General features: G+C 46.2%; 2 protein-coding genes across 2 annotated transcripts in view; one reads left to right on the top strand and one right to left on the bottom strand.

The window, feature by feature from the left end:
- Positions 1–15561, top strand: part of GABBR2 (gamma-aminobutyric acid type B receptor subunit 2) — a 347346-nt gene that overhangs the window by 222383 nt on the left and 109402 nt on the right. The window lies entirely within an intron of this gene.
- Positions 3158–3588, bottom strand: LOC115499754 (60S ribosomal protein L22-like). Its single transcript, XM_030293916.1, is given in 2 exon segments — positions 3158–3556; positions 3559–3588. Coding segments are annotated over 2 exon segments (387 nt in total). The 3' UTR covers positions 3158–3199.

Here is a 15561-nt window from a genome sequence, read left to right as displayed (position 1 = left end):
GTCAGGGCACTGTAAATTGTGAAAGGGGGTGTGGGAGGGACAGGGTTGGTGGGGGTCGGGGGCATGCCCACCTTTGCCTTCTTAAGAGGCAATAGTGTAAAATGCTTAGGACCACGGACTCTGGAAACAGACTTCCTAAGTTCACATCTTGGTTTCACTTGCTAGTCAGGTAAACCTGGGCAAGAACTTAATCTCTTTGCACCTCAGTTTGTCTGTAAAATGGGGACAGTGCCTTACGTAGGGCTTCCTGTAAATAGGCTCTGAGACCCAGCTGGGACCCTCAGTCGCCAGTATTCCTGGGAACTGGAGGACGATGCTTCAACCATAAAGAGGAGCGCTGAGCAGAGCCCCCTCAGACTACCCTACAGGAAATAATAGGGCCTACTGTAGGGGCTTGTGGGGATGACAGAGGTTTATGCGTGTAGGGTGCTGGACACGATGGGTGCTAAATTATCACGAGGATGCTACGGAAGGGTACGTTTGGACACCAGCTGCCTCCAACACCTGTGATTAATTTTGCAGGAGGTACAGGGGTTGGTGGGTCCCAATGGCACTGCTCCAGAGCCTTCTTGCAGCTCTTACCATCTTTGGGAATTCACATTCTCACATTCATATGCACCCAAGCAAACGCACTCAGGTGGACTCACATGTTCATACACACACACACACACACACACACACACACACACAGGCGGGGGCACCTGAGCGGCTCAGTCAATTAAGCATACACACACACACACACACACCCACCCCTAAATATGTGATTTACGGGTGTTCATCGTCATCATGTGTCTAGCTTTATCAAGCTATTCCACTGGTTTTCAAACTTGTTTTTCAAAAGAGATCTTACATATAAGCTCAATATCATTGTCCCTCAGTTAACATTTACATTAACGTTAAAATTACATTTAACATTACTTTTTTTTTTCTTTTAAACTTGTTCCTTGGAAGACTCCTCCGTTAACCCTCCTTGTTGATGAAAAAATAAGCAAGCACATTTCTGCAGTAACAAAAATGAAGCAAAGCCTTGAACGGGGCAGCTGGCCTGGGGCCTTAGGTCGGCTCACCCCGGTCGGGGCCCCCAGGCAGGGCCCAAGGATAGCAGCCAAGGTGGCAGGTCCCTTGACAGCGCCCCAGAGGTGGGGTAGGGACAGTCTTAGCTGGGACCCAGACCCACACTCTTTATTTTAATAGCTGTGTTTGATTTTAATGTGCACGATAAAAATATAACTAGCACTTGAGGTAGCAAGATAAGGTTTCTTTTTTAGTTCGAAGAGGCAGATATTCCGTCAAGAAGAGCACAGATGGTACATGGATCCTGCAGAAACCACGGAGGTGATCCACACATCATGGTTGTTTCTTCTTGCTTTCTCTGTCTCTTAAAAGGCACGTTAGTCGTCCTCTTCCAAGGTGAAGAAATTAATCATAAATGAGTGGGAAAGAAAGAGAGAGAGAGAAAGAGAGGGAAAGGCAGAGAAAGAGAGAGAAACCAACAGAACAGTGGTTTCCTTGGGCAGTCTGCCTGGTTACCAAAGCCAGCCAACGGTACTATACTTTTGCACATGAGATGTCTGTGATGGGATTAATGTTCTTTCTGTTTAAGGCCCCTTCACCACATTCTGTGTGCTTTTAGTAATAAAACAAAATGGTGTTTGGCCAGGGGATGGGTGTCCATTAAACAGACAAGAGCCCGGCTGATTTGGGTAAGCTGCTGGTGGTGGCTGTTGAAACCTGTCTCCCTCACTGGACCCCAGTCAGCACGGTGTGTCGAATCTTGCACTCAACCCCACTGTGCCATCATCTTGACTCCAAGTACTTGGTTAGTTTTATGATGGAGGCTTCTTCTACCCACTCCTTGGCGGGGGGGGTCTTTCTAAGATTCACCTCTATGAGTGTTCTCACGGTCTGACCTATATTAGAGTCTCAGCTGATGGTCAATGAACAAATACATCAGATATTTTTGTCACCACCTGTCCCCCACCTCTTCAACATCTCCTAAGGGCTTTATCATAGTAGATATCCAAGAAAGACTAGTTAGCTGGTTGGATGAGTGAGTGAATGGGTGGGGGGAAGGGCAGGTGGGTAGATAGTTGGAAGGTTGAATGGATGAGTGAGTGGACGGATGGATGTGTGTGGGTAGGTGGATGGAAGGCTGGGTAGATGGATAGTTGGGCAGGTCAGTGGTTAAACAAAGATGAATAAATGCGTGAGTCGGTGGGAAGATAGGTGGGTGAGAAGGAATGAGTGGGTGAACAGCAGGCCTAGAAGAGGTAATTGCAATTCATATGTGTCTGCTTCATTCTAATCAAAGCACATTTTCTCTGGGAGGATCTACAGAGGTGATGGCCCTGATGTCTTGACTCCTTTTCTGTACAAGTCCTGACCTCTAGAAAGTGTTTGCTGCATTTTCTGATGTGAGACCCCATCTTGTCATCTGACTCATGGAAATACATGTTTCATTTCATGCCATTATTCTCCACTCACATTTCACCCTTTCAGGGATTGGGCCTCATTAAAAACTGTCCTCTACACAGTTCCTCTTTGAGGAAGTTCCTTGTTAGGGCATTTCTGCTGTGAAATATATCACACCAACTGATGTGAGTGCCAACCTGAATGCTAAAGACCGTTATTAGCAGATTTAGCCTAGAGATGTTTCAGAGTTGTCAGTTCTGATGTTCATAGGATTATATTTTCAAACATCATCACACATCCTCTATGACAGACTTGATTACTGTGATGAACTAGTTTTCTTCCTTTAAGAAATGTTCCAGTTGCAAAAATGACTCTGAAAGCTTTGGTTGAAAATGCGGGGCAAAACTGAAGTGACACTGTCTCATTTGGGTGGCTGTTTACCTTCCTGGGATAGGCAGCCCAGTGTGGCAGAAATAGCACTGGACATGGGGTCCGCAGACCTGGGTTCGCATGCTGTCCCCTACATCTTAGCAGTGGTGACCTTGGGGAGGTCTCTAATCTTTTCATTCTCTTCTGCAAAATGAGACCAGTGATCAAGAGCCCCTTGCTGGGTGGCTCTGCAGATGAATTAAGGAAGGTGCACTACAAACTGTAAAGGGCCGTGTATGATTGAGGGATCCCCAGTAGAAGGAAGAAAGCCATAACTCATCAATATCATTTTATTTATTCATCTTTGGTTCCCAAGTCTTATTCAGGAACTCATACAAAATGTCCGGATAAATGAATTTTAATCCTCATCTTTCTCCTCTTCCTCATCATGGTTAATCCAGAAGTGATGCAATTCGTAACTCTCTTTGCTATTAGCAACTCTGCACAACCAATCATGTAGATTATTCTTCTTCAGATGTTTTTTGGCGAGATGTTTCAAACACCTCTTGGAAGAGGGCACCTCAGAAGTTACAGTAATCTTGCTCTTACTCCTTTCAATGGTTACAACCCCTCCACCGAGACTCTCAGCTTGGCCACTCACTTGGAGTCTCTCTTGAAGAAACTGCTTAAAATTGGCAGCATCCATGACCCCCTCTTGTACAGGGTGGGTGCAGTCGAAGGTAAACCTCAGAACTTGCTCCTTTCTTTTTCGACCCCCTCCACCACAAGCTTTTTCATGGGCGCCATCATGGCGGCAGCATATATCACTTTATTTGTGTATGTATGTATGTGTGTATGTATGTATGTATGTATGTTTTGGCTTGAACAACAGGAGAAATCAGATATTTATAGGGGAAAGATTAACTGTATGTCCAAGAACTAATAAAACACCCTTCTGGGCCATGGAATTATTACCAGTGATGAAACCAGAGAATAAATACCTGGCACAACTGCTGGGAAGTGACTGTTTCCCTTTGCTCATTCACTTCTTCTATAAATATTTACTACCACCTACAGCAGAAGGACGTGGGGAGGGGGATGCTACAGATACAGCGCTGAGCAAGGCAGATTTGTTTCTTGTACCAGGGAAGAGATGGACACTAAACAGATACTCATGTGAATAACTATTTGAATATACATTGTGGAAAATGCTTTGAAAGAAAGCCATGGGGTGTGTTGAGAACTTATAGCATGGAGGCCTGACAGAGGCTGGGGATCAGAAAAGCCTTTCCTAAGGAGATGACTTTGAGCTGAGGTTCAAGAATGAATAGGAGCCAGCTAGAGGGTTGGAAGGGCAGCCGTTAAAAGTAGTTGTTATAGAGCACTAATGACATAGAAGATTGTTCACAATATATTCTTCAGTGTAAAAGGGGAAGGTTACAAAGGTAACCTTTTATGGTAGGGGTGCCTGGGTGGCTCAATCAGTTAAGCATCCTACTCTTGGTTTCAGCTCAGGTAATAATCTCATGGTTTGCGAGTTCGAGCCCCACGTTGGGCTCTGTGCTGACATCTCAGAGCCTAAAGCCTGCTTCAGATTCTGTGTGTCTCTCTCTCTGACCCTCCCCCACTTGCACTCTGTCTCTCTCTCTCTCTCTCAAATATAAACACACACACACACACACACACATATATATATATATATATATATATATATATATATATATATATATAAACTAACATTTACTAAGTGTCCAAAGTATTGAGTTTCCTGGGAGCAAGCCCTGCCTGTGAAGGAGATGTGCTTAGTACCACTTATATATTTATATATATAAGCATATATATATAAACATTTATGTATATAAATGTTTACATATATAATATATATAAAGGTTTTTATGGTAGATCCTCACTTAAAAAAAATTTTTTTTAAATATAATTTATTATCAAATTGGTTTCCATACAACACCCAGTGCTCATCCCAACAGGTGCCCTCCTCAATGCCCATCACCCACTTTCCCCTCTTGCCCACCCCCCATCTACCCTTAGTTTGTTCTCAGTCCTTAAGAGTCTCTTAAGGTTTGCCTCCCTCCCTCTCTGTAACTTTTTTTTTCCACTTCCCCTCCCTCATGGTCTTCTGTTAAGTTTCTCAAGATCCACATATGAGTGAAAACATATGGTATCTGTCTTTCTCTGCCTGGCTTATTTCACTTAGCATAATACCCTCCAGTTCCATCCACGTTGCTGCAAATGGCCAGATTTCACTCTTTCTTATTGCCAAGTAGTATTCCATTGTATATATAAACCACATCTTCTTTATCGAGTCATCCATTGATGGACATTTAGGCTCTTTCCATAATTTGACTGTTGTTGAAAGCGCTGCTATAAACATTGGGGTACAAGTGCCCCTATGTATCAGCACTCCTGCATCCTTTGGGTAAATTCCTACTAGTGCTATTGCTGAGTCATAGGGTAGCTGTATTTTTAATTAAAAAAAAAAAACTTTTTTTAATCCTCAATTTTGATAACCAACTTTTAAATACATAAAGACTAGAAGAATGTACTCCAAAATGTTATCCAGTGAGTGTCTCTGGATGGAACTCTTTCTTTTTGCTTATTTCTCTTTTTCAAATTTTTTGCAGTGATTATATAGTACTTTAGGTCTCCATTAAAAAAAAAAGGAAGACTTAAAAATAGTATTAAAGGGGCGCCTGGGTGGCGCAGTCGGTTAAGCGTCCGACTTCAGCCAGGTCACGATCTCGCGCTCAGTGAGTTCGAGCCCCGCGTCGGGCTCTGGGCTGATGGCTCAGAGCCTGGAGCCTGCTTCGGATTCTGTGTCTCCCTCTCTCTCTGCCCCTCCCCTGTTCATGCTCTGTCTCTCTCTGTCCCGAAAATAAATAAACGTTGAAAAAAAAAAATTTAAAAAAAAAAATAGTATTAAAATAATATTAACTTTAAAAGACCTAGACTTTAATCCAGTCTTGGCCCTTACTAGTCAAGGGACTTTAGCTAGTAAGCCCTTGGACTCACTTTTACCATCTGTACAATAGGATGTATGAACACTCAGCTCCTAGGGTTGTCATGAGGACTAGATGACACATTGCTACCTGGTTCAGTTCCTGGCACCTGTAGGCTCTCAGCCATTATTAATGCTCTCCTCCTTTCTGTCCCATATATCTTAGATGGACCCTGATTCTCACTTAGAAATAAATGGAGCAGGGAGCGGAGAAAAGGGGGAAGTAGACAGCAGAGAGGCCTTGAACATGTCCTGCTCTCGTGTGAGCCTCGAATTTCTGAGGCTGGAGGAACTTCTTTCTCCTCAATGGCAAACTCTAGTGAGTTGGATCCCCACTAGTTGGATTCCAGTTAACTGAGGGCATATCATGTAATTTAATCTTGAGTATGTAGAAACAACTACGTAGGGTCTTGCCTAACATAGACCAGAGGCCAGCTTGAAAAACTCTTGAGGCTTGAAACCTTAGGGCACATACAATGAATGCCTGTTGTGATAGATCAGCTCTAGATTGTGGCTGTAGTAGACTTTTGGTGCAATAACATCAAGAATGCAGAATTTTATATGTGCATATGTATGTGTCATATACATACATAAACACGTACGTATATATTTTTACAGGGCCACCATATGTGATAAAACAGTGACCTAGATTCTCCCTCAGGCACACGGGATCTTTAGTAGGCCGTAAGTAGTGATACTCAATCCACATAACCACTATCATTCCCCTTTAGTAATTTGGCAGGGTCCCTGCAGTGTATACAGGCTCTATGGTACTTTCCGAAACGCACCAAAAAAATTCTCTGTTCATCCTCAAATCTAGTAATTCTATCAACTAGCTTATGAAGAGCTGCCTCAGTAATCCACATTTAATGACCTTAGCTACCAGACAGCTGTCTTGGGAATTAAAGTCTCTTGTGAACAGAGTATCCTGAGGTTCTAAACTTCAGTATAATGGAAACGTGTCCTATTTCCCCCCAGCAGTAGGATGTGGAGAAGATGCCCGGCTTGGTGTCTTCTCCTTGGGCTCACACTCCTCACCCCAACTTTTGTGAGCAGTGACCGTAACAGGCAGTGGGACTTATCAGATGACCCCCCCCCCACCTCCACTGGACAGTCAGTGGATGTCAGCTGGGGCTGAGCTCTGGGCCTCAGTTCATCTGTGAGATCATGGGGATGTTGCCTGACATGGTCAGAGAAAGGGCTCTCTGATCTCTAAGGCCTCGTGGGACTCCGAAGTAGTGAAGGAGAAAAGGTTTTCAAGATGGAAACCAACCTTTACTAAGCACCTGAAGTACCGAGTTTCCCAGGGGCAGGTCCTGCCTGTGAAGGAGATATGCTTGGTACCATTTTATAGATGAGGAAACCCAGTTCAAGAGACTGGGTAGCCTGCCCACGTTCACAAGGTGGGAAGTAGAGTCCAGGTTTTGGGCCTGATGGCAGCCACTTCAAATGCCCTTTTTTTTTTTTTTTTTTTTTTACACCTTTGTCTACTTCCCCACCTCCCTCAGTGGAATCCTTTGGAACCTAATTCGCACTCTCACACCCGCCATGTTTCTACAGAAAAATCTATACATGTATCATTTCGACTCTTCCCTCCACCTGCTGAGCTCTGCCGACTCTGTGAACTCCCAACTACCACCTCTCTTCTCTCTCTCCTCTGCTTCTCATTTATTCTGGCTCTCACTTTTTACACCTACCAGATTATTCTTCCTAAATAATTGTTGAGCATGTTATTCCTCATTAAAAACTTTCCATGGCTCCGCACTGCCTATAGGATAGAGCCTGGCATTTTAGGAGCTTTACCTCCAGCCATAACCTGTGTTTCCAGGTATTTCTCCTCCTGCTGCTCTTCATACAGAAGGGATATTAGCTAGTCTTCCACACACACATCGGATTCTCAACCTTCATAGCTGCACTTTTGGCAGGGATGGGCTTTCTATCATCTTCTCAACCTTTTATCCACTTAACTACTAATTTTTGAGAACTTACTATGGGCCAAGCACTGTATTGGAATCCAGGAACACAGCAGTGAATCAAACAAACAGAAAGCCCTTCCTTCAAAGAATTTACAACCTAGTACAAGGAGAGAGTCAATAATCGACATATTGAATAAGTAAATTATATAGTATGTTAGAAGGCAACAGTTGCTATTTAAGAAGGAAGAAGAAAGAAATATGCAGGAAGGGAAGGAGAATTAGAAATGGCACCAATGGAGGGGGAGCAAGGAAAAGCTTAAATGTGCTTTTTTTTTTAAGTTTATTTATTTATTTTGAGAGAGAGGCAGCGCAAGTGGGTGAAGGGCAGAGAGAGAGAGGGAGAGAAAGGATCCCAAGCAGGCTCCGCACTGTCAGCACAGAGCCCGGTGAGGGACTTGAACTCACAAACTGTGAGATCATGACCTGAGCCAAAACCAATAATTGGACGCTGAACTGACTGGGCCACCCGGGCTCCCCAGGAAGTTTTAAACAGGATGGCCAGAGGAAGCCTCACTGGGAAGGTGGTATGTGAGAAAAGACTTGAAGGAGGTACAAGAGTGAGCCATGCCATGTCTGGGGTGAAAGTGATCCAGACAGGTGGACCACCAGGGTGAAAGTCTAGGTTGACAATGTCTAGAGCACTGGGGTAGGGGGAGCTTCCGGCCAAGACGGAGGAGTAACAGGAACTGGATTTACCCTCTTGCCTTAAGCAGCTAACAAACCGGTGAAATCATGTGTGACAACAGTTTTCTGACACTGGATTACAGACAGCAGAGGAGAGTGACTCCTGAGAGAAGGGACACAGAGGACATGAGCCTTCGGATTGCCCAGCTTACTGCCTGGAGGGTTTCCAGGCGGCAGCACAGGAAGGACGGCCCACACAGAGCCCCGCAGTCCACCAGGTTGACAATGTGAATGGAGACAGAGTTGAAAATTTGAATTAAGAGAAACCAAGGAGGCTATAATTTGCAGGCAGAGTAGCGGAAGGGAGAGAGCCACATGAGAGGGGAGGGCGGCAGAGCTTCAAGGGGCTGCTTCAAGTCTTCAGCTGTGGACTGTCAGCACCTGCTGATGTAGTGAGGGAACCGCCTGAGACTAGAGAAAGCACGAGCAGAAAGGAACAGGCAGAAGGATCCTCGGAGCTCATGCAGGGCCAGGAACCATCCATGTTTACACCAGCCAGGGTGGGAAACCTTCATAGCGCACGGGGAGATCCTCAGAAGGTTACTGTCTCAGCAGTTGGGGTAAAATCAGCCCTAGACTAACGGTGGCTCTGGTCCCAGCTGACAAAGCTTAGAAGCAAGCCTCAGAAAGGTCAAGCTCATTTCAAGTAACTTAATGAGGTCCCAGACAAAGCTTTAGAACATTTAAAGGAATTTTAAAAATATCTAGCACCCAACGAGGGGTCTGATGTCTAATAAAAAAATTATCAAGCAGGCAAAGAAGCTGGAGTGTGTGGGAAATGCAGGGAGGCCACTGTAGCCAGAATGGTGTCAGTGAGGGGAGAAGCACAGACACCATCAGGGAAATCAGAGGCCATATTTTATGGGTCCTAGGAAGCTCTTGGCTAACTGAGTAGTCAGGAGATGTTTTCTTTCTTGCCTCCCCTACCAGAGGGAAAAGTGCCCCTGCTTTGTTCCAGACTCCCTGGGCACCATGAAGCCATTGGCCTATCCCTTGCAAGGTAGCCTTGAGTGCTCACCTGCCCACTACCAGCCCTCACACTGTACTCCCCAGAGTATGGGTTCAACGCAGAAGCAGGAAGAAGAGGAGAGTATGGAAACAAAGGAAGTACTGAAAGAAGGACATTTCCCATTGGGGACAATAAAGGGCCTGGGGACCTGCTTCAGTCCCGCCTTCCAGTCTCAGATCCAGCCCCTCAAAGATGTGTGACCTTGGAAAATCTTCCTGACCACCATCACCTGTTTGCTTGTTTGATTAAAATTAATAATTGAGTGCCACCTACTTCTAAAGAGAGTTTGAGGCACCTCTCGATTACAGGCATATACACAGCAAGGCCATTGAAACAGAAGTCAAAAATTTTAAATCATACAATGTGAGGGCGAAATATATTTCAAAAACCTAGGCTGGTATAGTGAACTTAATGACGAATTTAAATGAACTGGCTGCCAAGTGATAAAGAGAACGGAACCTCATTTTCTTCATGTGCAAAATGGGATTAATGAGCTCTGCCCAGCCTACCCCAGAGAGATGCCATGAGGATCATCAAGGCTGTGGATGAGAATGTGTCACTCAGGACTCTTCTGGCACAAGTAATAGAAAACCATCCTCCCCAAAGATACCGGTGAAGTCCAGGATGAGGCTTCTCCATCTCTCCTCTCTGGGGCTGCTTTCTCCTCTGCCAGTGCCATTCTCAGCCTCTGCACACACAGTTGCTTCTGAATCCCACATCACAGCACCAAGTCCAGCAAGACAGGGAACCTGTTTCCCCAGTAATGCCAACAAAATCCCTGGAAGTGAGTCCTCTGTGCTTGATTGGCTGACTTGGGTCATGCGCCCATACCTGAACCAATCACTGTAACTAGAAGGCTGCACTGATTGGCTTAGTCTAAGTCATGTGATTCAGCCCTGCATAGAGTTAAGTTTCATGAAACTTCAACAAGTCAGAGTGGGGCCAGGTGGATCTCTGGGTGGCTTTTGTCTCTTCTCTGTCTCTCCTCCAACAGATCCATTCTCTGCCCTTCTCTGTGCCCTGGGAAGCTGTTGCCATGGTCGACATTACCCGGGATCCTTTGTCCTCGGGGTTTCTGGCTGGATTTAGCCATTGGGGAGTGCAGACAGGAGATTGAAAGCCACCGAGGAGAGAGAGAGGTCAGGGGGCAGCCCCCAGCCTTGCTTTCGTATCTCTTGAAATAGCTGTGCCCTCCCTCCAAGGCTATGGCTTCTCTGCCTCCCACTCTTGTGAAGTTCTGAGGACACTATTTCTTCCCTTGCTCCTCTGTTCCAAGGCATATAACAGCTCCTGCCATTGTTAGTCTATGGGCACAATGCTGTCTTGTGTCTGTTCCCTTAATCTGTTCCCTCACTCTATAGTAGTCCTTAAGAAAGTATCTTCCTTGGAACCATCCAGGGTGAATTCTCTTACTTCCTGTGACCCTGTATTTGTTATCTATTGCTTCATAACAAATTATCCCAAAGCATAGTAACTTAAAGCAACAATAAAGATTTATTATCTCACATAGTGTCTGTGGGTCAGGAATTCAGGAGTGATTTAGCTGGAAGGTTCTGGCTTGGGGTCTTTAATATATGTAATTGCAGGCAGGATGGGACTAAAGTCATCTTCAGGCTTCCTGAGGGTGGAGATTCGCTTCCAAGATAGCTCCCTGCCATGGCTGGCTTACTAATGGTGGCTATTGGTGGACTTAGTTCCTCACCACATGGACCTCTCCATATGGCTGCTTGGGTGTCCTCATCACGTGGTGGCCAGCTTCCACCAGCATGAGTAATCCAAGAGAAAGCAAGGCTAAGGCTGCAGTGTCTTTATATGATCTAGTTTTGAAACCACACTCTGCCATTTCTGTAATATCCTACTGGTTACACAGACCAGCCCTGTTCAATGTGGGAGGAGACTGTACAGGGTGTGAATACCAGTAGGGGAGAATCATTGGAGCCATCTTAGAGTGTGGCTATCACAGCCCCTGAAAACATCATCTCTAAATTGAAATCAGGGTACTATTATCATTCAAATGGGGATCAGTTGGTGATCAAGAAAAATGTCCGCTACAAAATGTTCGACAGCTATAAACCAGGTGCAAATCCTCTTGATAATAAGGAATTATGTCTCAAATTCACCAGCTGGACCCATAAGTTGAACAGGGGTCTCAGAAGAGCCCCTCAAGCCTAGGCCAGAAGTGGAAGGGAAGAGAGAACCCATCTTAAGCAAAAACATTCCTCCATTTATCTTTCGGAGCTTCAGCTGGCCCCTCTCCAGCTCTGAAAACAGCTTCAGACACCCACCTCATCCATGCCTGGCATTCCACAGCCATCATTCTGTTTCTGCTGCTAGAAGTAGCTTCCTGACCCCCCTAAGCCTGAGTCCACCTCAGTAGGTGGGGCCACCAACATCTGCCCTTCCCTCCCTTTCTGGTTTTGCCCCTGCTGACTCCTCTTTCCTTCCCAGGAGAATTGGTGGAAGATTTTTTTAAATGATGGAAGATTTTTAGGCTTAGCCCATGAAGCCAAGTGAATAGTCCCCAAACCCCATATGGAGCCATCTGGGTTTCTAATGGGGGAGCTGAGCCAAGAGGGAGAATGGGTTCTCAATCAGGCGCCTTCCTGCCAGCCCAGCCCGCTCTTTCCAAGGTAGGAGGTGGGACTGGTGACTCATCGGGACTGAGCTGAGGGCCACCAGGGCTGGGAGGAGCCTAGGAGACTGCCACATACATATGCCCTCACGTGTGTACACGCATGCACATACACATGGAAGCTCCATCTCTCAGTTCAGGGATGACCAACCTGAGGATTTCTTCACATTCCTGCAGGCTTGTGCTCTCATGGTTCTGCTTGTGTTGAATTCATTCAGGATTTGGACCAGCCCATGATCCCTGAGGTTTTCCTCAGCTCTGGGCCCCATTGACCCATGCAGGAAATTCAGACCCCTCCTCCATTATGACAGCCACACAAAACAAGAACAAATGGACCTGAAAGCCGTCCCCTTTACAAGGACTTGTGAGGGGTTCCAGTGAGGGTTTGGGGCTCAAGCAGAGAGGGTTTGTACCAGAGAATATAATTTGAATGACTTTGAGTTGGACCTTACTTACTCCTGACCTTGTTCCTGCTCGCCACCCTCCCCGTCTTAGGGGCCATTTCCTTCGTGGTGGTCTCTCCGGGCCTCCAACCCCTCTTGGGCCTCCTTCTCTGCCGAGAAAATAGCTCCTTCTGTTCCCCTCGCTGACATTCTTCTTTTCTACCCAGGAGGCTAATCAAGGTTCCTTCCTAACCAAGATCATTTCCTCCTAGGAGAAATTCTGGGCCCAGCTTTCAGATAATATGAACTTTATCTCCTTACACACTAGGAAACTACTCCTAGGAGACTAGGAGACCGAAGTAATTAGGGGATAGAACCCAGGCGGCCGCCTCCCAGCAGAGTGCCCTTTTTGAGTTACCTGTCCATGAGCTCCACAGTCCTGCCCATTTTTCCCATAACCTTACTCTGCAGCGCACTCCTCGCTCTGCCCGGCCACCCTGCAGCTCGAGCCCGCTGCCCTTGCATCTGGACCACTGCTGCACCAGCTGCCTTGTCTGAGCCCTGCCCCACCCCCTCCAGGCCAGTCTGCAGCCCACCCTGGCCGAAAGTGAAGATTCTGACAGATTGCAAATTGCATGTCTCAGACTTTCAGGTCGGCTGGTCAGCAGTTTGGTTTTCCTGGTGGAGACTAATCTATTTAACAAAAATAGAACATACAGTAAAGCAAAATTAAGTATTTCTAATCGTGGGGATGCTTGCATCTGCAAATGACCAGGAAAGAAGAGAGGTTGGGGCTGGGGGCAAAAAGCCTGGAGGAGGGTCTCATGGTGTGTGACTTTAGAGCTACAGGGCTCAGCTAGCCATCTCGGAAGCTGGGCAAAGACCCCACTCACTGGCTGGAGCAGCTCCCTTCTGCCGACTGTGCAGGTAAGGAAGGAGTGCACCACCATCTGTCTGCCAAACCAGAAAGCCATTCTTCACGTCGCCTTCCCCAGCCCTCAAATGCGGCATCTCTAAGCCCTGTGGATTCCACCTCCTTCCCATCTTTTGAATTATGGACTCTTCTACATCTCTGTCACCCTCATCTCTCACCTGGATTTCACACAGCTTCCAACAGGCTTCCTTGCATCCAGTCCCCTACCTCATGCCCGTCCATTTTCCACACAACACCAAAGTAGCTTTTTTTCCTCCAGCTTTATTGAGCCATAATTGATAAATAGGATTTTTATATACTTGAGGAGTACTCCTTGATGATTTGATATACAAATATATTGCCAAGTGATCACAACAATCAAGCTAATTAACATACCCATCACCTTGCTCTTTTCTTTTTCTTTTCGTTTTTCTTTTTTTCTTTTCTTTTCTTTTCTTTTCTTCTCTTTTCTTTTCTTTTCTTTCTTTCTCTTTCTTTCCTTCCTTCCTTCCTTCCTTCCTTCCTTCCTTCCTTCCTTCCTTCCTTCCTTCCTCCCTCCCTCCCTCCCTCCCTCTCTGCCTCCCTTTCTTGCAACAAGAACACGTAAGATCTACCCACTTAGCATTTTTCAAATATACAATACGATATTGTTATGTGCAGTCACCATGTTGTGCATTAGATCCCCAGAACTTACTCATTGTGCATAACTGAAAGTTTGTACTCTTCGACCAACATCTCCCCATTTCTCCTTCCTTCCAGCCCCTTGCAATCACCATTCTACTCTCTGTTTCTATAAGTTTGACTATTGTAGATTCTACACAGAAGTGATACAAGACAGTATTTGTGTTTCTGGATCTTGCTTATTTCATTTAGCATGATGTCCTCCAGGTCCATCCATGTGGTCACAAATGAGAGGATTTCCTTCTTGTTAAAGAGGGTGTTGGACTTGTTACTTCCTGGTTTATAATAACCTTTCTGTGGCCCCCATTTGCAACATGAGGTCCAAAGCCCTGCCTGATGTGGGCTCTTGCCATCCTTGCCTCCACCAACCTCCCTGCCCCTTGCATACCACCCGCAAGCCACCTTGCCCTTCCTTCTGGTCCTTCATAGAGCCAAGCTCTCTCTTGCTTCCAGGCCTCGGCATATACTTTTCCCTCTGCCTAGAACATTCCTCTCTCATCCTCTTTGCCCAGCTAACTCACACTCATCCTTTTCTGTCCCCTCCATGCCCTTCCTTGAGAGAGTGCCCTTCCTTTTGTGCTCATACCTCTGTACCCACCCTCTCCTGCCTTGTAAGTATCTCTCTCTCTCTCTCTCTTTTTTGCCTGTCACCTTCATTAGACTGGGAGCTTCTAGAAGACTAGGACTTTGTGGCTTAATCATTGCATTTCCCCAGGGTCTAGCATAAGCATGCACTGTCCCAGAGTAAGCTCTCAACAGACACAACATATAGCAACTGCTCCCTCATTTTCTGTGAGGAAACTGAGGCTGAGAGGAGGGAGCATAATTATGGGCAAACAGGGGCTGGTGACAACCCTAGAACTAGAACCCTGAACCTCCCCCTCTGAGCCCAGAGCCCCTTCTGGCTTAATTGTTCAGAAACAGTCTCAGCAAATGTCATTCGGCCCAGGGAACACAGACCCCCAACCCGACAGATTGCAGGGGTATCTGGATCTCCCAACCTGTGATAACCTTTGGGTGTTCACCTCTGCTTGGGCTGCTCATCTCTCTCTGTCCAGAGCTGAGCGGAGCTGCGCAGTGTGGGAGCTGAAAAGACAGATAAGCAGTACACGTCCCTTCTCTCCAGCTCTTCCCGCTCTGTTCTGAAGCCCCCTGCCCCATTTCCGAGAACAGATTCTCACCCACCCCTTGTGCAGGTAAAGACTAAGCATTTGGGGGGTGCCTGGGTGGCTCTGTCAGTTAAGTGTCCGACACTTGGTTTCAGCTCGGGTCATGATCTCGTGGTTCGGGAGATTGAGCCCTGTGTTGGGCTCTGTGCTAACAGTGTGGAAGCTGCTTGGGATTCTCTCTCCCTCTCTACCCCTCCCCTTGCTCATGCTCTCTCTCTCTCTCTCCCTCCCAAAATAAATAAACTTAAAAAACAAAAACAAAAACCTAAGCATTTTGCATTCCTCCTCACGTTTTTACTGTGGAAGCCTGAGAGGACTGG

The sequence above is a fragment of the Lynx canadensis genome, chromosome D4, assembly GCF_007474595.2.
Source record: "Lynx canadensis isolate LIC74 chromosome D4, mLynCan4.pri.v2, whole genome shotgun sequence".
In the NCBI taxonomy this organism is placed as follows: Eukaryota; Metazoa; Chordata; class Mammalia; order Carnivora; family Felidae; genus Lynx; species Lynx canadensis.
The sequence above is the reverse complement of the archived record's forward strand: the minus strand, read 5'-3'. Positions and strand labels throughout refer to the sequence as shown.